Raw genomic sequence first — 22,826 nt, 5'->3', positions numbered from 1 at the left:
AGAAGCTCTCAAAGTTCTCAAATAAAGCACCTTTTGAGAATGTCAATGTTTGTTGGTAATTATCTTACAAAACTAGGAAGTATTTTTGGTTTATATATTAAAAGTTATGGTTGTTTATTGATTTTAGTAAAAAAAAAAAAAATGCAACTTTTTGGAAAATGCCCCGTGAAATCAGGCATTTTAGCCCGCTAAGCTACTACCACACCAAGTTTTAGCTCAGAATCTGTAAAACTGAGACGTTTTGTGTTGCCCGATGGTTCATGAAGACATTATGGTCTGCCTTTGTGTTACAGCGACAGGCCATAATGAAGCAAATGAGAAAAAAAAATATAAAATAATATATAAAATATATAATATTTTGGGTTTATGCATGTTAAAAAAAGTTAAAAAACAAACATTCCCATTAAACACAACAGTTTGTCAGTTTAGTGAAATAGTTTTTGGTGCCGTTTAATCATCATTTAATCGACCTAATTTACGTTTAAACTCCTGACTTCCCAACTTTCGCCTGTCCGAGCTCACCGTAGGTGGGAATCCTGATGATGGTGAAGAGGAGCTCGTTTTCCGGCGTGTCCTCGTCGCGGACACTGAGGGAGCGGTTGGTGACGACGACCCCGGCGTTCTTCTCCACGTGGATCCTGCTGACCGACACCGCTGGCTCCCGGGCCTCCTGACTCCGCTGCGGATGACAAGCAGCCCAGATCCAGAATCAATTCCAGTCACAGTCCAATTATAACACAACACAATAAATTATAAAACGCCAAGCCGTCAAAGGCTGGAAGAAACTTCCAGCAGAACCAGAACCAGTGGGTGGCCATCTGCCTCCATCAGCTGGAGGCTGACAGATTCTACTTCTTCTCTGGCCTGGAAACACCTCGGATCCCTCAGGAGGAGCTCAAAGCTCCTGCCAGAAGGCGGTTTGCTTCCAGAAGTGTAAATGCAGAAAAAAGTGGAACTGATGTTTTAGTTTAAAAACTCCTTCTCACATCAAATACTGAACATAAAAAAACAACTAAAATGGTGATTTTTCTCTAACAGTCCTGACGTTTCACCTGGATTTGGATTTCCACGGTAAACGTTTCAGTCTGGACGTGTCCGTCGCTGATGTAGAAGGTGAAGACGTCCCGCCCGGACGGAGGTTTGTGCTGACTGTCCTGGACGTAGAAGATGTGATCGGACGTCAGGTCGTCGACAGAGAAAGGAACGTCCGGAGAGACGCGGGAGCCGCCGACCGAGCCGCCTGCAGGACGGCGAGACAGAAATTAAAGACGGCGAGACAGAAATTAAATTGAAATTAAAATGCATCACTGTGGGGGTTTATGGAGCTGTTTGTAAAAGCACGTTTGAATAAATTAAGTTACAAAGCGAAGGTACATTGTGTGGGAGCGCCAACATCGTGACCCCGGTGACCGCAGCGACCCGAACATCGCAGTGTTTAATACCAGCGGCCATCTTGGATGCTCAGCTGGGACGTAAAAACACAAACTCTGATTAAAACTGTGATTCCAGTCCAAAAACACAACTTTCTACTCCTGCTTTAAAGAAAAACAACTTTACTAACAAGCTTCCTGACTTTAAATAATGACTTTTGTCTTTATTTAGTTTGCTGCTCTCAGAGTTGAGGTCGGTTTTCAGCAGCTGAGCCGAATGAATCATTTAACACCTCTCCATACTTTCAGCCGAATCCTGTCGAAAGCTTCGGCAGCAACATGAAACTGGAATCGATGAGGAAACTGCGAGGTTTACCACGAGGAGAGGTCTTCACATGAGTTTGTCTAACAAGCTGATTGGTGTGAAACTAAAACGAGGCATTAAATGACCTTCAGCAGCTCAGGCTCCTTCAGGGTTTTTCCACCAAATTGTTTGAAACAAAACATCTACAGAGACATGGGTGGAATCTGCTGCTGTATTCCTCCCAGATCAAGAACTCAGAAACTGTATAAAGTCAGACCCTACAGGATTTCACGATGTTGCGATCGCAACTATTAACGCAAAATTAGCAAACCCTGCAAAATCGCAACTTTTTGCAACTTTGTCCAAAACACCACAACTTTCCTGCAACTTTAACCCACCTTTTTCCTTTTTTTTTAAATTTTTCCCAATCTGTTCCTTTCAGAATCAGAGGAGGGTGAATCATGGCTTCAGTCGGACCTGGAGCCGCGGCGATCGCTCCATCCACAACACAACCAAGCTGTGACAGACAGCAGGAAGCGCAGCCAGGCCGCGTTTCAACGGGAACCCGAACACAAACTGGACAGGATTGGTTCTCCGTGAGGAACCCACCTCTGAAGGCGTTCTCAATGAAGCCGTATTTTGGAGGACTGATGAGCCAAACCAGCAGGGCGGAGCCCGACGCGTCCACGCCCGAGACTGCGATGTGATTGGAGGAGAGCTGCACACGACCGCCTTCCTGGACCTGGATGGTAAAGACACGTCGAACAAATCAGTCAGGCGAAGGCGAAAATATGTTTAAAGTTTTTTTTGTTTTTGTCCTGTTTCTGTAGTTTCTTGCCTTGAATATATTCTGTTTTATTTTTTAGTCCCTTCATCTCAGTTGGTTTTACTTCACTTCACACCTGAGTCTCATCCTTTCATCTGTTTATTTACTGAATTATTACTTCCTGTTTGACTCCATGCCTGCTTCTGTTCCTGTGGCCTCTGATTTATTTATTTTTTATTTATCTTTTGTTCATTAAAGCCTTTTGGTTCAGTTTCAATGAGCTGCTGCAGTATCAAAACGCTGCACTTTTCAGAACATAATATTTTTTCTCTGATCAACTTCAGGAGTCAATCCAATGCAAGATGGCCGCTACAAAGACAATTCAGTATAGTTGAAGCAGAGAGTTAAATCATGAGATTGTGCACCTTGTTATTATCAAAGTTTGACCAATATGCCATCATTTCTCATTATAAGATGATCTAAAAATGTCAAATGAAAGGTGGCGGGCGATATGCATTCCTTCGATGAATAATAGGCCTTTAATTAGTCATTTAAAGGATAATTTGTAGAAAAAGAGTTTAAATCTGACTGGACTGATGAGGTAACAGCTATTGACTCTAATCTCAAAGATCTCAGTGAGCTTCATATGTTGTTTCATATTAAATGTTTATTTCCATAAAAGTCTGAGGTTGTTTCCAAACTACGACACTTCCTGCAGGAATGTCATCGAATTTCTGCCGTTTTCTAAAAAAAACACTAAAGAGTTTCTTTCCAACGTCCAGCAGGATCAGAACCGGCGTTAGCGGTCATCTCTTACTCGTTCACATTTTCACCAGAGAAACGAGCAACCAGTCAGGCAACGAAACCGAAGCTAAGATAAATCCGAGCACCTTGATGCCGCCGCGCACCGTCACCGCTGGTGGCTGCCGGGGCGTGGAGGTGATGGTGACGGTGAACATCTGGTTGTCAAGGCGATTGTTATCCTCGTCGTGAACAACGAAGTGGAAAACGTCGGTCACCGGCTGACTTCCTGTCTCCAGCGAGGTGACGTACCTGCAGGTGGAAGTCAGCAGGTAAATCTGTCATTCAGCTTCGGTTTGGTTGAAACTTTACCAAAGAAGAACTGAAGCTTCTCTCTGTTGTTTTCAGGCCCAGAAATGAAACATCAAAACGTGGAGCTTTCTGCCTCTGCTCACTCAGAGGTCTTACGGTTTCCTCTCCTCTCAACTTCCTCCAAACATTATCTTCAAAGCTGGGTGTAAAGGTACATTTCAGCTCGTTTTGTCTCCTTTAAAAGACACGGTAGAAACATAAAAACAGTCTTTTTAGACCATCAAAGCCTTCTGCTGCTCACAGTTAAGGAGATTTTCAGATCTGACTCACGGTTTTCACACAGCGACTGATTGTTTGAGGCTTATTTGTTAGTCTGTGCTTCTGCCAACAGATACTTTTATTAACCCAAATAGGAAATTCAAGAAGTACGATAGCACTGTGACACTAAATAAATGCTTAAAGCTTCTTTAAAACAAAAACATTAAACTCATAAATCCTTTTAGAAATGTTTTAGTTTAATATAATAATAATATTTTCAGCTTCACTAAGTCAAAGCTGCTAATCTCTTCAAATATCTGTACAAATTTAATTTTTTATAATTGTAGTGAATTCTCATTTCAATCCTCAGATCTTGTTTGTTTGAGCTGGTGGCACCAAACAGCCAAAACCAATAAAAACAATTAGAGTTAAAGAGGAGTGTTTGTGTTTACGACCACTTCCAGGTAATTTTAGCGCCCTGCTAATTGGTGCAGCTTTCAGTCAGACGGAGGCTTCAGAACGACCTCCAGTAAATGTATTTGTTTTGTCACCGAGTTCCGGTTTCAGATCTTTCATTTAACGAGAAGAAACGTTCGACTGAAGGGAAACAAAAACCGCTCTGCGAGCTCGTCCTCTTCCGCCTGAAGCGCTGAGACGGAAAGATCCCCGCAGAGCCGAGCTGCAGCCGGAGAAATAATCATGACAGCAGCGACGACGCCTTTTTATCTCCTCCAAAGTGGAATCAACAGCATGCTTCTGCTTTAAAGAAGCCTCTTTATTCCAGGCTGACGGATCGTCGGGCTCTCTGGGAACAGGTCGCTCTCGTCCTGCAAACATCTTGACTTTACTTTGAGAGCTTTTCTAACGGCTTAATGAGTCCTGCTAGGGATTCTTAACGATGATTCTATTCAAAACCTCCTAAAAAAGCAGCATGAAAGAAAAGTTTGTTAGTATTAATTTATGCTCACAGGTAATAAAGAGAGTTGGAAAACTGATAAGAGCTGTTAAATGAACACTTATGCTTCCATAGGAGGCTCCTGATGAGCATTAACTGCTGAAACCAGAAACACAGAGAGTTTTCTGGTTAAGAACTGCAGATAAAAGTTCTCAAAGCATCTGAGGTACCTGATCCTGTGCGTGTTGACGTCCTCCATGGTGAAGGACGAATACTCCCGCAGCTCCTGGGGCTCCTGCTGGGACTGGGTCCGGGTCAGGATGCCGTACATCGGCACCGACACCAGCTGGATGTGGATCTGATCGTCAGGGGACGAGTCATCCTGATCAACCAAGCAGAGGCTGTTCAGGTCAAACTGCAACTTCTGCCTCAATAAAATGATTCGTTTCTACCTTAAAATGACTTTGATGTAAATGAGAAGATCAACTAAACTTCTGAAGAGCAATAAAATCATGAACTGATAGAAAAGGTTTACTCTTATTTCACTCTGATCAACCTGCAGCTGTAAAAACACCCAGGAAATGGTTTAAAATTAACTCTGTGATCCTAAAAAAAACAGTAAAATAACATCTGACTGGGCTTCTACCCAGAATGCACCTCTTCCCACTCACAGTGTAGGCCAGCAGCGAGCGTCCGATGACGGCGCTGCTTCTCTCGCTCACTTCCAGAGACAGCGAGGCGGCCAGGTCCCGCTGCGGCCCGCCGCCCGCCCCGCCCAGCACCGACACCTGGACCATGGTGGTCGCCATGGAGACGCCGTCGCTAACCGAGAAGGACATGGCGTCGTCCTCCGTGGACAGGCCGGCGTGCCGGTAGAGCAGGACCTGCCGGGTGACGTCGCTGAAGGAGAAGGTGTCGCCTGGGGAGAGAGGCGGGGTCTGAGCGACTCTGCGGATGTCTGAACGAATCAGAGACGGTTTGAAACCGGAGACGAAGACGGGAGGACAACCTGATAACGAGGACGACTGCCAGGGCAGGCGGGCGATCATGTAAATGTCTCTATGTGGGTTTGTTGTCTCTCATCCTTTGAAACACTGAAGGAAGTTTAATAAAACCCTCAGAAAGTAACCACTACAGCTGAATAACTAAGTTTATCCAATTCAAGATGGCTGCCACAGCTAATGGACTGTAGCAAACACAAAAAGGGCTACAAGCCGGTTTATTTTATAAACACTGAGCTAGTAGTAGCTGAGAGTCTTCCCCTACCTGATTGACCAAAGCTGATATTAACACTAATTTTAGCTCAGTAATGTTTCAGCCGTTTTTCGGTTGACTTTGATTAGCTCTGGCAGCCATTTTGAATCTGAGTGACTCCAAAAGGTAATCAGATGTAGATTTATATCCCCTGATTACCGTCTGAGAGTTTCATTAAGATCTGTCCAGTGGTTTAAATGATATTTTGCTAACAGACGGACAAATGCCTGTTGAGCCTTATGGAAAAACCACATGAATTTAATATGGTTTTCAGTCGTGATGTCATGCTGGGGAAACATGTAACCACATGATGTGTTGAAAATGTCCCATAAATCACGTTTCACCTGTTAAATTAACATATTTTCACATGTGAAAGCTGTGATTTTCACCACGTTAGGTTCTCGTGGTTTCTTCCTGGAAGCGCATCCCTTCGACAGACGTGTTTGTTTTTGTTACCGGTAGTCATGTGGGTGTTGTCGTCGGTCCGGATCAGCTCTCCGTGGACGGGGACGTCCACCAGCTCGAACTCCAGCTCATCGGGAGGAGTGTCGGCGTCGCTCACCGCCAGCTGCCGGCCGCCTGCAGGAACACGCGACAGGTAAGAAGCCGAACGTGTGGAGCTTTATTTATGAGCATTTCTGTATTCTGGTACCGATGGCGGCCCGTCCTCCCAGCCCGACTTCCAGCAGCGGGTCCAGAACCTGAAACACCGGCGGCTGCTGGACGTTTGAAAGCAGCAGGACGGCAAAGTCCAACTCGGGGGTGGTGTGTTCACCGTCGGACACTGAAAACACAAACAGAAGCAGAGGTGAGAAAAGCTGAAGGGGAGAGAGGAGTTTATTCGGTTAAAAATCTGACAAAGAGAATAAAAACAAACACAACAAGATGGAGCTATTAGCATATAAACATTAAGATTATCTGCTTTTAGTTTAGCTACTGTTTTGCTTTTAGCTGGTAATTTGTAGATTTATCTGTTAGCGAGTCTTGTCCTACTTTAAAGTTTTAGCTAGTGTTTTGCTACTATTAGCTTTTAGTTACCATTCTTCTATTTTATGTTTAAGTTAGCCTTTTGCAACTTTTAGCTCCTAGCTAGCTCTTTGATACTTTTATCTTTTAGCTAGCATTTTCTACATCTAATTAGTACGTCACTATTTTTAACTTTTAGCTAGCATTCTGCTACTTTTAGCTTCAAGCTAACTCTTTGGTACTTTTATCTTTTAGCTAGTTTTTTGCTAAAGTTTTGCTGCTTTTAATTAGCGTTTCATTATTTTTAACTTTTAGCTAACTTTCTGCAACTTTTAGTTTTTAGCTAGCTTTTTGCTGTTTTGCTTTTAGCTACCCATCTCTAACTTCTAGCTGGCATTCTGCTACTTTTAGCTTCTAGCTAGCTCTTTGATACTTTTACCTTTTAGCTAGCCTTTTGCTAATGTTTTGCTGCTTTTAGTTAGAGCTTCATTATTTTTACTTTTAGTCTGTTTTTTGCTGCTCTTAGTTTTTAGCTAGCTTTTTGTTTTGTTTGGCTTTTAGCTATCCTTCTCTAACTTTTTGCTAGTGTTCTGCTTCTTTTAGCTGTTATCTTCCACGCTGTCATTTAGCTGAAAATGCTCTTTTATCCCAAATAAATCCAGAGTTGAAGTTTCTCTGAAGTGAAATAAAACTGAAGTTTGTTTTCATGCAGAAAAGAAATAAAAACTGAAAACAGGAAACGGAGGAATTTGGTACAAAACTGGGACAAAGACGAAGGAATGGAAATGGATGAACGGAGGAAATAAAGCATAAATATAAAGAAAAGCCTCACCTGGACAGAACAGAAATAAAAGGTGAGAGAAGGAGAGCGGAGGAAGAGACGACGATGACAGGAAACAAAAGAGCTAAAAGAAAAAGTTCAGGACAAGGAAACTAAAAACTGAAAAGAGGTGAAAGAAAAGCTCGTAACCTGGGAGACAAACCGCCTCCTCTTCCTCCTAAAATCCAAATAAATGAAGTATTTACCTGTGAAATAAACACTCAAAGACTCCGGCAGGCCTGTCGGGTTTAAAGAAAGGAAACAGTCACAACCGGAAGGAGATAAAACTTTATAAAACCTGAACAAATGAGCCGTAATGTTTAAACTGAACAAGCGACGCGACTGATTTACTGATGGACCTCCACGAACAGCCGAAGAGGCGCCGCAAACAGCCGAAGAGGCGCTGCAGTCAGTCAGCTTTGGTTACAGATTAACTGAAGGAACCCGAGAGTTTTCAAATATATATTGATTCTAAAATATATATTTACACAGTGTTCCAGAGGTTTAAACAAAGAGCTCTTGTTGCCATCTTTGTGTTTGCTAAGGTTGGCGGCCATCTTTAATCTGACTCACGGCGGTTCCTGTCTGAGAGTCTCAATAAAATCTGTTAAATAACTTTTTATAAATGAAACAAGACTGAAGAATGTCAATTTGTTTCGTGTTATTTGCCTTAATTTAAGCTGCAGCAAATGAGTAAAGTTTTAATTTGTGTTTTTAGGGATTTGTTTTGTAACGAGCAGCTAACAGAGGTTTGTGAAAGTACGAGTTATTTTCAGCACAGGTGCGCTCGGAGACACGATGCCACAGCAAACAGTTCTTCGGTGTTTTAAACGGTTTTCAAACATTCTGATGGTTCTGTGAACAAAACTGGGTGATCACTTCTTGGATTAAAACCTGTTTGATGGCAAAATAATCAAATAAGTCGGCACAGTTACGCTCAACAATCAGATGGACGCTCACTGCCCACACCTGGTTTATATTACGGCGCTTTAGACGTTAAAACATAGTTTGATGATGAGAAACACGAGGTTTAATGTAACATTCAACAGCATCTGATGCGTTTCTTATATCTCGCAGCCATAAAAGAATCTGCAGCTCCATCTGGGCTTCCTGTCGTACCGGTGAAGGAGAACTGGTACAGCTCCTGCAGGTGCGCCGGCGCCGGCGGCGGTCTGTAAATCATCTTGCCGTCATCGACGTCGGCCTGCGTGAAAGACTTCACGGGTTTGTACGGCCGGTCCCGGTGCTCGATGGCCCCTGGAAACAAACAGGAGGAGGAAACTCAAACTGAAATCTGCAGGTAAAATTACAGGAAGAACTCCTCGTGTTGGCAGCAACTTTTATTCGTTTTAAAGACGTTAATTTCATAAAGTCGGACTATTTGGGGTAATTTTTTTATAAATGATCAGCAGGGCAGCAGTGTGAGCAACAACTGTTAAAAAAATAAAGCAAACCACAAACTTAGGGTCATAATTTTACCAAGTTCATGTATTTTTTACACATTTTCACAAGGGAAGGAACCAAACAACGTCAGCATGTTGATTTATTCTTCACATCCTTAATTTAACAAATCAAAAACATTATGTAACAATTTTATTGTTGACATTTCCTGTATTTTGCCCAGACAGCTCTGCTTATCAGAAATGTTTGTTTAGTGAATCTAAAATCATGTTTTACTGAAGACACTGTAGACGTTTTTTTAAAGTTAAAACTTTATTTATAATTTTGTTTCTTAAAAAAGCCTTAAAAAAACTACAGAAGAAAATCCTGCATAAATCTATTAAATAAAAGACACGACTCCCAGTATTTGTAAAGTTGAGTGTTTTTTTCTGTTTGCTGAGGCCAACGAGCTGAGTCAGCCATCTTGAACTGGTTGTAGACGTTAATCTAACGATCACTTTGAGAGTTTTATTAGATATTTTACTGACAAACAGAAAAAAGACGGTTTGGAAGCAGACCTGACTGGCTGCTGCTGGTATATTTTAGGTTTTCACTGATTTGCACGAACAGAATTCAAACGTTTCACAGATGAAAGAGAATATTTTGCTGAAACTAAAATCAGAACTTCTGAAAGGCTTCAGTCAAACCTAAAGTCTGTAAATAAAACATCATGAAGAGTGTTTGTGTTTAATCTGAGCTCCCTCCCATTAGATGATGAATATGGCCGATTGTAGAGCATTTTTCTGAGCCATTAGCCCGAGCTGTAAGTTATGCATTAATCTGACAGACAGTTCAATGTTAGGATTAATGTGTTGAGTTCTGAAAATTAGCAGAAAGGACAGAAACACTTACAGTCGTACAAAACCGCACAAAAAGCTGCCAATTAAGTCATTTTCGGGGAAGAAGAAGTTCGAAAATAAAAGATAAAAACAGTTCTTTAACCCTCTTCATGACAAATGAAAGAATGCATGTCACCCGCTGCCTTTCATGCCAGAGTTTAAACTAAGATTATTTTAGGCTGAAAAGGGGCGGAGTTAAAGCGCTTTGGTGAAGATTTGTTCTCAGGTGATGTGTTGGAGCTCAGAGAACGACTCTCAGCTACTACCACACCAGGTTTTAGCTCAGTATCTGTAAAACTGACTGATCTACGGCCGTTTAGCTGTGACGCCCATCTTGAACTGAGATGATCAGTTGTAGATGTTCATCCAGTGATCACTTTGAGAGTTTCATTAAAATCTGTCCACTGGTTCAAGAGAGATTTTACTAAACGCACACACACACACACACACACACACACAGGGGCAAAAACATTATCACCTTAAGTAGATCTTCCCAACCCAACAAACTTAGTGAATCTAATTCTGAAGAACATTTACACCTTTGAATCCTGTCTTGTTCAAGGGCAGTGTGTGTGTGTGTGTGTGTGTGTGTGTGTGTGTGTGTTTTGTTACTTTTGAGGACCTTTCCTGGTGTATTTATCCACCCTGTCAGGACCGGTGGTCCTTAAGGGGACCAAAGTCTGGTCCTGATATGGTGGAACGTCAGGTTAGGGCTCAGGTGTGTACAGTTATGGTCACGTTTCAGGTACAGGAAGTCAACACAAGGATGGAAATCCAAACTCTGTGTGTGTGTGTGTGTGTGTGTGTGTGTGTGAGTCTCACCTTGTCCTGGGAGGAGAGGTTTGGTGATGTTGTAGACGAGTTTCTCACTGGGTGTCTCTGAGTCGATGAAGGACAGAGCTGACGGTGTTATCTCTGTCACCCGATCCTCCAAAGCCTCAACAAACAAACAAACAAACAAACAAACGAGTTAACGGCGCAGGTAAACAACACCTGTGAATCCCAGGAGGCTGAATGAAGTTTAAAGACTGAAGATTGTGCCTGTAGTTAAATGTTTTATTTATCCTTTTATCTCATCTTTTATAAAAACCCAATCGATATTAAAGCTTCCTGCAGGTATTTATTTCTGGAGTTGGGGGTTGTCATGGTGACACAGGAAGTGTTTTCTTTGCTCACCGTGATCTGCAGGTTGCAGTCCGGCGCCAGCTGTGGGAATCCTGGAGTCTGAGGGAGGACGCCGATCGTAAACGTCTGAGCGTCACTTTGAACGACGGGCGAAACCTCGGAGGAAACCTGCAGAGACACGAAGAGACGTTCCTCCATGTGTGATAACTCCTGATGATTGTATTTGTGTAAATATTTATTCCCGTCACAGCGATGCTGAGCCTCATCGGCTGTACGAAACTGCAGATGTGGTAAAAAACCAGCTGCAGGCAGCACGGCTCGAATAACAGCCGAAAACACAAGAATCTGCAGAAAAACTCCGATAACAGAAAGTAAAATAAATGTGAAGACAGAGAGGAGGGTCTGTCCGAGCTAAAACTGAGTTATCAAAGCTAGAACAAGCAGAACACGAGCTGAAACGAGCAGAAAAGTAGCTAAAAGCTAAAATCCGTAAAGCAGTAGCCATTAGCAAAACGGCAGCTAAAAGCTAAATGAAGCAGATTTCAAAGAGAAGAATGTTTTTGAGGAAAATAAAGAGATGTGTGTTTCTATGAGGAAAATAGTCGTAAATGAAGTTTAAATGTTAGGAGAAAGGAAAGTCAAAGCAGCTGAAGGTTCTGATTTATGAATTGTTAAAATTAAACAAACAAAAAAACTGAACAAGAAAGCAATGTGAATGCTGAGCAACCAAAGGCTGCCCTCTGAACTGCCTGCTCAGAAAAATCCTCTCTTCGGCAAATATTTGGCTACAAAGATCATAAATAGAGCAGAACTGACTCCTGCAGTAGATCATCTGACTGAAAAAGCAAAGTTTTCTAGAAGTCTAGGAAACAAAAACCCTTTCTCTCTTCATTCGTCACCTTAAAAAGCAAACAGATTGAATATATCCAAATTCTTGTAAAACAAGGAAACCAACGCTGATGTTATTCTGATGAAGCAGTCGCTGATCTTCAGCTGGAACTCTGCCGTCCGTCGACAGCCCTGATTACTGACAGGATAAAAACTAAAAGGTCTGAGGTGTCTGACCTCGGCTACAACAACAACAAACCCCTTCAGCCTCTGTCCTGACCCACCAGCAGACAGGTGCTCTGCAGGTGAGGGGCGTTTACTGCAGCCTTCACCCTGAGGGCCTCGGCTCTGATCGCTGTGGGACGGAGCTCCAAGAAACACAAGAATCCTTTCTTATCTCTCAGCTCAGACGTTGACTTTTACCTTCCTGTGACGCAGTGGAGCTTTTCAATTAGACCCTGAGATTACGCGCAGCGAGCCCTCCTCTTGAATAAATCCACCCTTTCTGCTCCTTGTTTCACCTTTTACATCAAACGCGACCCTGATATCCATGCAGCAGCGGAAGCCTCGGCCGCTTCCCCCGGAATCCAATTTCTGTTCTCATTATTCCGCCGCCGACTCGCTCGTGTTGAGGCGGCTGCGTTTCGGGGCGGAGGAAGTTCGAGAACTTGTGGCCGGCTCTGTCAGTCAGAAGGAAAGGAACGCCGGAGTCAGCGCCACCGATCACTACGGGTAATGTGCTGCCATGGGAGGCAGCGCTGAGTCAGCGGCGCCGCTGCAGTAAATCACCGCTTCTACTGTGGATCTGATTCAACATGAACGTCATACTGACGCCGGTAAAAAAACGGATCGAAACAACAGAAAGCTCAACACTGAAAGCAACGTTTTGTCCCGTTTGTTAGTAAAAAGGTCCAACTCCTTGGTTACTAATCTCACTTCAGCTGGTTGCAGTACAAAATACACATCTGGTACTTACTGCTACGTACCAGGTAAGTACTCGGCACAGTCACAGAACATCTGGCTACATTATGTAGTGCTACCCTTTATCTTTAAATGGGAGACAGGAAACGTGTTCTATATGTCCAGTTGGCTATGGCAGCCATCTTGGAAAGGACAAAACTTAACGAGTTAAAGATCCACTGATTACTTTCTGAGGGTCTAACTAAATCCCGCCCAGTGGTTCAGGAGATATTTTGCTAACAGACAAACAGGGTTGACTCCAGCTGCAGACAGTAGCACTTAAAGTAGGTGTTGGGGACAACCGTTAGCTACTACCAAACCCAAAATGTAGCACTTTATCTGGAAAACTGACTGAATTATTGACATTTTGGGGGTTTTCTAAATTCAGTTGGATGTGGCAACCATCTTTAAATAAGATGGTTCCACATTTTAATCAGGTGTAGACGTACATCCAGTGATTTCTTCCTGAAAGTTTCAATAAAATCCATCCATTCGTCATAAGACTTTTTGTCAACAAACAGAGTAAACTTTGAGGAGCTAAATGCAAACAATGAGCGGCACCTGGAGTTTATGTTAGGGATGACTCTCAGCTACTACCACATCAAATTTCAGCTCAATATCTGTGAAACTAACAGAGTTGTAGGCATTTTTGTGGGGCAAAAACAAACATCCTGTGCAGAAAAGGTTTTTTTTTTCTGTTTGAGCGATTATCTGTTGGACAATAACTCGTCAACGAAAACGGAAGAAGCCAAAAATCGTCCAGTAACCACTTGGTTAAACTGACAGAACAGAAAGAAACAAGAACAGAGAAGGGGAGGGAAGTGAAACCAAACAGTCTCTATAATTCACATCGTACAGGTCTAAGAGAAGAGAGTCCGCTCTGCTGCACATCAGAAACACAAACACTTTCAGGAAAAAATAAATCAGAGGAAAACAAAAAAAAACGCTATCCTGACAAACTGTCCCATTTAATCTCGTCCTCTGAAACAATCTGACAAACAGCAACAATTTGTGACACATTTCTGTTGTTTTCTTCTTTCTCTGACACAGACAAGTCGCTGGAGAACTCGTTTTGAATTCAACACAACGTAATTGAAAAGCTTTGAGCTAAACTGTGAGGAGAGGGATGGAGAGATGATTAGACGCAGAAACAAGCTTTTGTTTTGGTTTCTGGCAGACGTGAGATGAAACAGAAACATTGTGACGAGTGTGCCGTTAGTTAACCTGGAATATCACCGGATTTGGAGCCAATTTACGAGTCTTTATTGATGCTCGAGACGGGTTTTTGTGGGTCAAAACTAAACAGAGAACATTAACAGCTTCTTTTAAACAACATGAGTTAGACGTGTTCAGATTAATTCAAGTTACTGCTGTCTGCTGAGCGAGGAGACCGGATCGGGGTTGGAGATCAGAGGCAGGGACTCGACGAAGAATCGGCTCTGACCTGAAACCGGAATGAGTCGCTCTCGTAGCCCGAGCCGAAGTGGCGGTACCAGACGGTGCCGTCGTCCACGTCCTGCTGGGTGAACGAGGTCGTGGAGGTGAAGTGTTGGTCGTCGGCCAGCGAGGGACGCCAACCTTCAGGTGGACCATCGGCCGGCATGGACACCAGGACCACCTCACCTGGATAGACGGGACGGAGAGATTTAATCACAAGATATCCACAGGGTGGTAAAAAAAGGGTTATTTTACAAAACCTTAACAAATAAAACAGTAAGGGATAAGAGCGGTCGGAAATCATTGGTTAACGAGCCACTAAAGGATCCATTTTTCACTGAAATTAATATAAAAATTAAATAAAACGAGATAACTGATCAGAAATTGGATGGCGGTGTTCCACTAGGTTCAATATCAGGAACCCAAACTCTATATACTTTTAATAAAAGCAGCATTATTTGAAGGAATGCGTATCGCTCGCCGCTTTGAATGCCAAAGTTTTTAAACAAAGACCTGAAGCGATCAGTTTGAGCTCAGACCGTGTGTTGGGGATGACTCACAGCTACTACCACAGCCAACACACGTACAAGCTGTTTTATAAACACCTGCCTTGTCCTGGAAGTGGGTGACAAACAAGCTGAAATTTATAATGTTTAAGACGTTTTATTCAGTTTAGTAGCAGATATAAAATAATTAACTTAATTAGTTATTCTGAAAAGAATTAAACGATAATTATGGAGTTTTTTGGGGTGTTTCTGATCATTTATAAACTCGTGAGGACATCATATACAGCATAAACTAAGTGAAAATGTATTTAAATAAGTAAATTATCCTGTGAAAAATGCTGGTATGTGTTGTTTTTATTGCATATTGTATTGTGTCACCAGCTAGAATCTAAAAGAAGCAAAAGAACACAAAAACAGCGAATAGCTGAAGCAGATTTAAAGGATTTGAAAAGATCTTAATGTGTTTTTGTAGAGAAAATATTTGTCAGTGAAGTTGTGTTTGTGTAGATTCTCAGTCATCTTTATTAATCCTAAATAAAGATCAATATTTTTAGAACGATAAAAGTTACAAAAACCTAAATTCATAGCAGCCATTTCCTGAATGAGCCGAATGTTTTCATAAATGAGCGGCTAAAGTAGCAAAAACGTGCTGAAAGATAAATAACATGTAAACAACAGCTTTCACACAGTAAATTCATTTAAAACACCAAGTCTTTAACGGGTTTTTACCATATTTAGGTTGCCCATCTGAACCCAGGATGGTGTAGAGAATCTCGTCGGCGCCGAATCCCTTATAGTCGGTCTGCAGGTACTTCTTATCGAGTCGCACCATGCCCCCCTCCTTCACCCAGGTCATCGGCAGGGACACGACGTGAGGAGAGTCCTGGGACTGAAAAAACAAAAACACGCCGGTTTACAACAAACCCAACAGGCTGGCTTCTTCTGCGGCGCTGAGTCAGCATTTATTCTGCAGTTTTCCCGCTTTTTGTTTTTCTGTAAGTTTTTGTGAAGTCAAACTACGTCTGCGTACTTTTAGCTGTTCAGATATCAAAATGGGAGTTTTGGTTCTTCTGCGTTTTAAAAGGTTTTAAAATATTTAACTTTATTTAGAAACATTTTCCTCAAAGAAATATATGGACGTCTTTTCAGTCACTTGAAGATTATCGTTCTTTTTGCTTACTTGCTCTATTTTTGTCTTAAGCTACTTTTACCTTTTAGCTAGCCTTTTGTCATTTGTAGCTTTAAGCTCCTATTCTGTTAGTTTTAGCTTTCAGCTAGCATTTTGCTACTTTCAGTTCTTCGCTACAGATTTGATACTTTTAACTAGTAGCTAACATTTAGTTAAAGTTTTGATGCTTTTAGCTATCTTTTTGGTGCTGTTAGCTTATAGATAGCCTTTTAATACTTTTACCTTTTGTCATTTGTAGCTTTAAGCTTCCATTCTGTTATTTTTAGCTCTCAGCTAGCATTTTGCTACTTTCAGTTCTTAGCTACAGATTCAGTCATTTTAACTTGTAGCTAACATTTAGTTCAAGTTTTGATGATTTTAGCTATCTTTTTGGTGCTGTTAGCTTCTAGCTAGACTTTTGCTGCCTTTAGCTTTTAGCTAGTCTTTTAATACTTTAACCTTTTAACTAGCATGTTGTTTCTTTTGACCTTTAGCTAGTGTTTGGTTTCCTTTAGCTTTTGGCTAGTTTCGGCTTCTTTCAGCTTTACCAATTCAGTTTTAGCTTCTTCAGCAGATTTCAGCTCTCATTATTCAGTCAGAAAATGCAGTTTATTTGGTTTTTAGCTGCGTTTTTAGCTCAGTGTTTTCAGTCCCAGCAGCTTCGTTGTCAGCTGCTGTCGGCTCTCCTGACCAGAAATAAAATGTAACAAAAGCTTCGGCTCTTGGTGTGAGAACTGCCTGCTGGAGCTGAAAAATCAGACTTATTTTTATGATCCTGTATTGATCAGTTTTCAGAGCTCCCGCTCCCGCAGAACAAAAAGCGGGACCAGCTGCGGAGCTCGCAGAGTCGGCTGATGATTCATTGTCGCTCGAGGCGATTTCAGCCAAAACCTCCTGCTGTCGTGGAGGTTTTCAGTTCAGACCTTCCACTCAGGCTGTCACCCTGCTGTCCAAATAAAAATAGGTACGGCTTCTCTGGAGGTGTTGTGTGTCTGTGATGCAAACCTGGAATATACTGTGAGAACTGAAAGATGTTTTTCTTTTATTCAAACCGGCTGGAATATTAACGGACTGCACGGAAATAAACCTGGAATCTTTATTATTTATCTTCTGTGGAGGAAGATGATGGACACCAATTCCCTCCACAAAAGAAACCTGAATAAATCTTTTATTTAATAAAACTTACTGGCAGGATGGAGGTGAAACTTTTATATGACACATACCTGCCAACATTTTGGGAATAATCTCTGTCATCAGATGACAACACGACTCACACGAAAACAATCGCGCTCCCGTGCGTGCTCGAGGGGGCGCCACTGTGGACACAGAGTGGCGCGGGTCTCCTCTCTGCTGGGAGATTGACAGCTGTCAGTGCTTGGGGAAGTGGGCGGGGCTTACGGCACGCTGCAGAATGAGTGCTTTCTCGCATTTAGCCGCCAAAGTCACCAGATTTGTCGCTAGTCGCTTTAAAAAAATGCTGGAGGGATCTGAAAACTCGCTAAATATAGCATTAAAGTGACAAAAAGGCCGTGTGTGTGTTTTCTTAGCGTGAGAAATACAAAGTGTGGCGTGTGAGGGCCAAATGCAGGACTTTTGGCTGTCCCACACAGGGTGATGCGGGACAAGGGAAGGATGTATGACATTTCTTTTACAGATTTTAAAGCAACTTAAGGTTTTTTTTGTTTGTTTGTTTTTTCTCCCCCAGTCTTAAACAGGGTTTTGGGATCAAAGTTGAATCTTGTAATGATTTTAAGTTTTATTTTGACAGAATCAAAATGGTTTGCATTTACATAAAGCATCCATACCTTTACACGGTGTTCCACAGGGTTCTACACTCGGACCAGTTCTGTTTTCTCCACACATGGTTTTAGAAACATGTCACACAGACCCACTGTTATTTAATTTGAGTAAAGAAACCAAAAGAAACTAATTGGTTTCTAAACTGATCCAGACAAAAAGACCTGCAAAACATTTATTTCTCCATTTTTGCCTTCAGATAAAAAGTTCAGTCTAAAGCTCTGACCTGAAAGGCAGCGGGCGATATGCATTCTTTCAAGGAATGCTAGGCCTTTAATTTATTAACATTTTAATCCCCCTCACGACCTTCTACGATCAAGTTGACGTGTTAAGTTTTAGATTTGTTCAAACTGTCTAAAATGGTAAAAACAGATCATCCAACAGCAGATTTCTGAAGATTTACCAACTGAAATGATGCTTAAAGTATAAGTAAGTTTAATAAAATGACATCTCAGCTCCATTTACAAGTACTTAAAGTTCTGTAACAATATGTCAAAAGGAATGAACCCAAGCGGCATGAAACTATCGTTCATCTGTGCAGAGGCATGAACACCTGCACAGATTCTATTAAAAATCTGCTTCCGTTCTAAATCTGTAGATAAACAGAAACACACGGAGGTGCAGATACGTTCAGTTTGCTCAATTTACAGCAGGAGATAACCACAGATTGGTTCGAGGTGGTAAAATATGACTTCGGACACGTGTGTGTGTGATGTTTGCAGATAACAACCTGCTGACCATCTGTGGCGCTCCTGCCTGCTGCTCGGCGGATCCAAATCAAGCCTTTTCATCGAGGCGACACAAAGAAAAGCCGTACGTCAGCGTGGCAGGCTTTTAACTCCGAGGATCGCGTCATCTGGGAAACGATAACGCGCTCGGGACGAACTCAAGGACAATTGGAGCCAGAAGCTCCACAGAAAGCAGGTCGGAGGGACCTGGTTGGATTTACAGCGAATGTTCCCCCACAGGACCTGTTCCTGCTGCGGCCCACTTCCTTAATTTTCTATTTGAATAATAAACAAACCTAATGAGCTACTTTTTCCCCCTCCATGTGAGATCTGTGTTGCCCCATTAGATAAACAGTCTAATCTCCTGCAAACAGGTGCAAAGCTAACGAAAAGCTCATGCAAATTTGTTTGATTCTGACTTCTGGGAGCGAGAACGAAAAGTGAATTAGCTTCATGTAATTTGAAACTAACTGAACACAAAGGATGGAAGGAAGGTGGAAAACAAACATCAGACAGAAGGAAGGAGGCAAAGCTCATCTAGTTTATTACATTTATTTATTATCAGTGTTTTATGAGATGTTAATTGAAAGCATCTTCAGGGTCTAAGATTCTCATTTCGCCTCCCGATGACGTGCAGGAATAATTAGAAAACAAACATCATAAAGGTTTTATTTTCGTCTGAAAGTCTTCCTCTGGTTTTTTTACTCGAAAAGAAACGCAAAGTCCCGAGTTTGTCGACTTTCTGTAGAAAACAAGGAAAACTTAAAGGCCTAGCTTTCCTTAAAGGATCGCCCACCGCCTTTCAAACAGTTTTAAACTAAAATCAGCTCACGATGACCAACAAGTTCTTGTAATCTACGTTATATATGATCCCACATGAGCTGTAAGAGCTCGGTGTGTGTGTTGAGGATGACTCTCAGTCACTACCACGCTTAGTTTAGTTTATCTTAGCTCATAATTTGACTGTCTTAGCCTGATTGTTGTTTGGTTCAGCTTTAACTTTATCATGATTTTATTTAGATTATTTTAGCTACTATTTTGACTGTTTTAGCTCATGTTTAGATATGTTTAGTTTCATGATTTCATTTAGATCACACGTGTCAAACTTATAATTTCTGTATGATCAGGTTTTTGTTGATGGCTTTTTAAAAAAAAATCTGTTTTAATGTTAAAAAATTCATTTAAAAGCTGAGTGAGGCATAAGAAATGACTGCTAATGATGAGCTTTTTGAAGTTTGATCTATTTGTCTGTGTTCATTGAAGTATGTTTGCTCTAAATTCTGTATAATCTGTAACTGGAAAAAGGTCATTGATATTTCTATATGAATGATTTGACATAATACATCTAAAACTAAGGTTATTTTTTGTAATTTTTAATAAATATGGATCGTGATTGGCCCTTTGCTAGGACAAAATTTTTAATTTTGGCCCCCATGTGTCACTGGGTTTGACACCCCTGATTTAGATTATAAATGATTGATCTGTATTTGATTCTGTACCTGATTGTTTTATTTGATTCTGTTGTTGTTTCTGTTGTAAAGCACTTTAGTTTCCTTGCTGCTGAAGAGTGGGATATAAATAAATTTCACTTCACAATATCTATAAAATTGTTGCCATTTTTGTTCTCCTAAGTTTGATTAACTGCGACAGCCACCTTGAAATGGGGCATCTGCAGAAGTTAAGAAGCTGCAGATGAGTTTCATTAAAATCTGTCACTAGTTAATGAAATATTTTGCTAACAGACTTTAAAGTGAAATCTCGCTCCTTTCTCTCCCTGACTGAAATGTTTTACAACAAAATAACACAACATCCCAGCCGTACAGTAAACAGCCACAGTATTCATGAAAAAATGCATGAAACACGTGTAAAAGCCTGACCTTTCGAGGGCTCGGGGATAGACTGCGAGCCGAGCCGACGCCAGGCGAGCAGCTCTTGGCCGCCGTCCACAAAAGCAGAAATAAATGTCTCTGCTGAGACGGAGTCCGAAACATCCATAAAACATCAAGCTGGCTGCCCGCCTGGACCGTCATGCTGTTGTAATGACAAACTCATCTCTCCCACCGGGGGACGGGGGGGAGGACGGGACAATTTCATGGACTTCTCAAATTAAAAAAAAAAAAAAAAAAAAAAAAGAAAATCCTTTCTGGCAACACAATCCAGTTTAATCTGAGTGAATCGTTTCAGAACGACACGGAGAACGCAGCCTGTGGCTCGCGGCGAACTGCTTTAGGGGAAATGATTCGAAAACTAAACAAACTACATTTTACTTCTTCTACATTTTTAAAAACCAAATGTCCACCTCACCCCATTGAAGGACTGAAGGGTCAGACACAGACGCTCATCGAATTAAAAACCTCCATTCCTTAAAGGAATGGAGGTTAAAAGGCCCGCTGCTCTGAACGCCAAATCTTTAAACAAAGATCTCAAGAGCTCAGTATGTGTGTTAGAGATGACTCTCAACTACTACCACAACAAACTGTAGCTCAATATCTGTAAAACAGACTGATTTATAGACATTTTTATGTTGCTAAGGTTAGCTGAAAACGTTCATAAAGTAAATACTGGATGTACATCTACAACTAAGTCAGTAAAGTTTATTTATATATTTAAAATAAATATATTGTGCTTCTCAACAATATCATAAAAACTACAAAGATATAAAATTTGTTTTAAGATAAAAGAAACAAGCAACTGGTGAACCTTCAGAGGCAACCCAATTCAAGATGGCAACCACACCTAATCAGCAGAGCAGATAATTCTGCAGATACTGGGCTGTAATTAGGAGTGGTAGTAGCTGAGAGTCACCCCAACATGTATTCAGAGAGCTAACAGAGCAGCCTTTAACTGTTGGAGTCAACAAACTACCTCAAACCTCTGGACAGGTTTGAATTTAACTCTCAGGAAGTCCATCTACAGCTGATTCACTTTTGGAGTCAACCTCATTCAAGATGGCCGCTGCAGCTAAGTGACCTTATGGTTCGAACTCAGTTAATTCTACAGATGTTGAGGTAAAAACAGGAGTGGTTGTAGCTGAAGTGAGATTGTCCCTAATGTTGAACGTGATGATTTTAGCTTCAAACTCTGACATGAGAAGCAGCGGGTGACAGGCATTCCTTCAGTTATTTTTTTATTTTCCAACCCTTCATGCAGGGACCCTTTTTTAATACTACTGTCAGACAATACAGCAATAATCGAGCACCTTCTGCTAAAGTTAACAGCTTCTCCAAGCCTGCTTTTATCAGCTGAAGTTCGCCCTCTTCGAGCTGGTGATCCTCACTTTTCCTCCTGCCGTTTCTTCCTTCGTGAAATGCAATAAATAAGAATCCAAAAGGTCAAAATGAATGCGGTTTGATTGTGTCTGCTAAAGCAATCACCTACAGAAATCATACATCCAAAGAAAACAATAACGGAGGATCTGTAACTGAAGATCTTCCATCCATCATCCTGTCGAACGCTCACAGCGACCTGAAGCCTTCAGCTGAGGACAAATCTTCCCCTGGAGTCGTTCCTGTTCGATTCATTTCTCCTCCTACGTGTTTTCAAACCAGATCTCTTCTTAAAAGTATCTGAAGATTTGGGATAAAATCAGTAAAATGAGGCACTGATGAGGTGAAGCAGGACAGGAGCTCAGCCACGAAGCCGAGCCGGTTCTCCTCTAAAGCTGGAGATCCCATCAGAGAAACGGAAAGAATTCCCGTTTCTCCGAGGAGCCTCCGGGTCGTTTCAGAGGCTCAGAGAGTTCTCCGCCCACGGCAGGAACCGATCAGCTCAGGGATGAGGGTCGACCCGACGGAGGACGACCACGGCACCGCTGGCTCAGGAGTCCAACCTTCAGGGACGCTTTTGTCCCCGACAGACTGCTGGGTGGACGGGGGGCTGAGATAATTAAATGCTCTGAGTTCCCTCAGCCGCTTGTTTATAAAAACATCCGGCTCCTTCAGGAGACGGGTGATGTGACTTTTGGTACTTTTTAATCCATTTTACTTCATTTACAAACATTTTCCCCACAGAAACACATTCAGATCTCTTCAGTTTCTTTAAAACATTGTTCTCTTTGACATTAGCTTCATCATATTTGCTCTGTTTGCATCTTCTTATGCTGATTTTAGTTTTAGCACCTGTCCATCTACTTTTAAAATATCCATCCATCTTCTTCCTCTTATCCGGGGTCGGGTCGCGGGGGCAGCAGCCTAAGCAGGGAGACCCAGACTTCCCTCTCCCCAGCCACTTGGGCCAGCTCCTCCGGGGGAATCCCAAGGCGTTCCCAGGCCAGCCGAGAAACATAGTCCCTCCAGCGTGTCCTGGGTCTTCC

The 22,826-nt window shown here is 41.9% G+C and overlaps 1 protein-coding gene across 2 annotated transcripts in view; it reads right to left on the bottom strand.

Annotated features, from left to right (window-relative positions):
* The window catches only part of fras1 (Fraser extracellular matrix complex subunit 1), a 207,701-nt gene that overhangs the window by 33,255 nt on the left and 151,620 nt on the right, over positions 1-22,826 (bottom strand). Inside the window, exons 29-42 of one of the 2 annotated variants that reach the window (XM_037976630.1) lie at positions 15,551-15,710; positions 14,323-14,501; positions 11,142-11,258; positions 10,788-10,902; positions 8,806-8,943; positions 7,893-7,925; positions 6,553-6,684; positions 6,357-6,479; positions 5,318-5,565; positions 4,877-5,028; positions 3,331-3,493; positions 2,284-2,416; positions 1,053-1,240; positions 523-679 (exon numbers count right to left, since the gene is read on the bottom strand). In XM_037976630.1, the coding sequence (XP_037832558.1) occupies positions 523-679; positions 1,053-1,240; positions 2,284-2,416; positions 3,331-3,493; positions 4,877-5,028; positions 5,318-5,565; positions 6,357-6,479; positions 6,553-6,684; positions 7,893-7,925; positions 8,806-8,943; positions 10,788-10,902; positions 11,142-11,258; positions 14,323-14,501; positions 15,551-15,710 (2,038 nt within the window). The remainder of the gene's footprint in view (positions 1-522; positions 680-1,052; positions 1,241-2,283; positions 2,417-3,330; positions 3,494-4,876; positions 5,029-5,317; positions 5,566-6,356; positions 6,480-6,552; positions 6,685-7,892; positions 7,926-8,805; positions 8,944-10,787; positions 10,903-11,141; positions 11,259-14,322; positions 14,502-15,550; positions 15,711-22,826) is intronic. The other variant, XM_037976661.1, reaches the window with a different exon arrangement.

The sequence above is a fragment of the Kryptolebias marmoratus genome, linkage group LG1, assembly GCF_001649575.2.
Source record: "Kryptolebias marmoratus isolate JLee-2015 linkage group LG1, ASM164957v2, whole genome shotgun sequence".
Lineage (NCBI taxonomy): Eukaryota > Metazoa > Chordata > Actinopteri > Cyprinodontiformes > Rivulidae > Kryptolebias > Kryptolebias marmoratus.
Note: the sequence above shows the minus strand (reverse complement) of the source record. Positions and strands in the feature narration are given on the sequence as shown.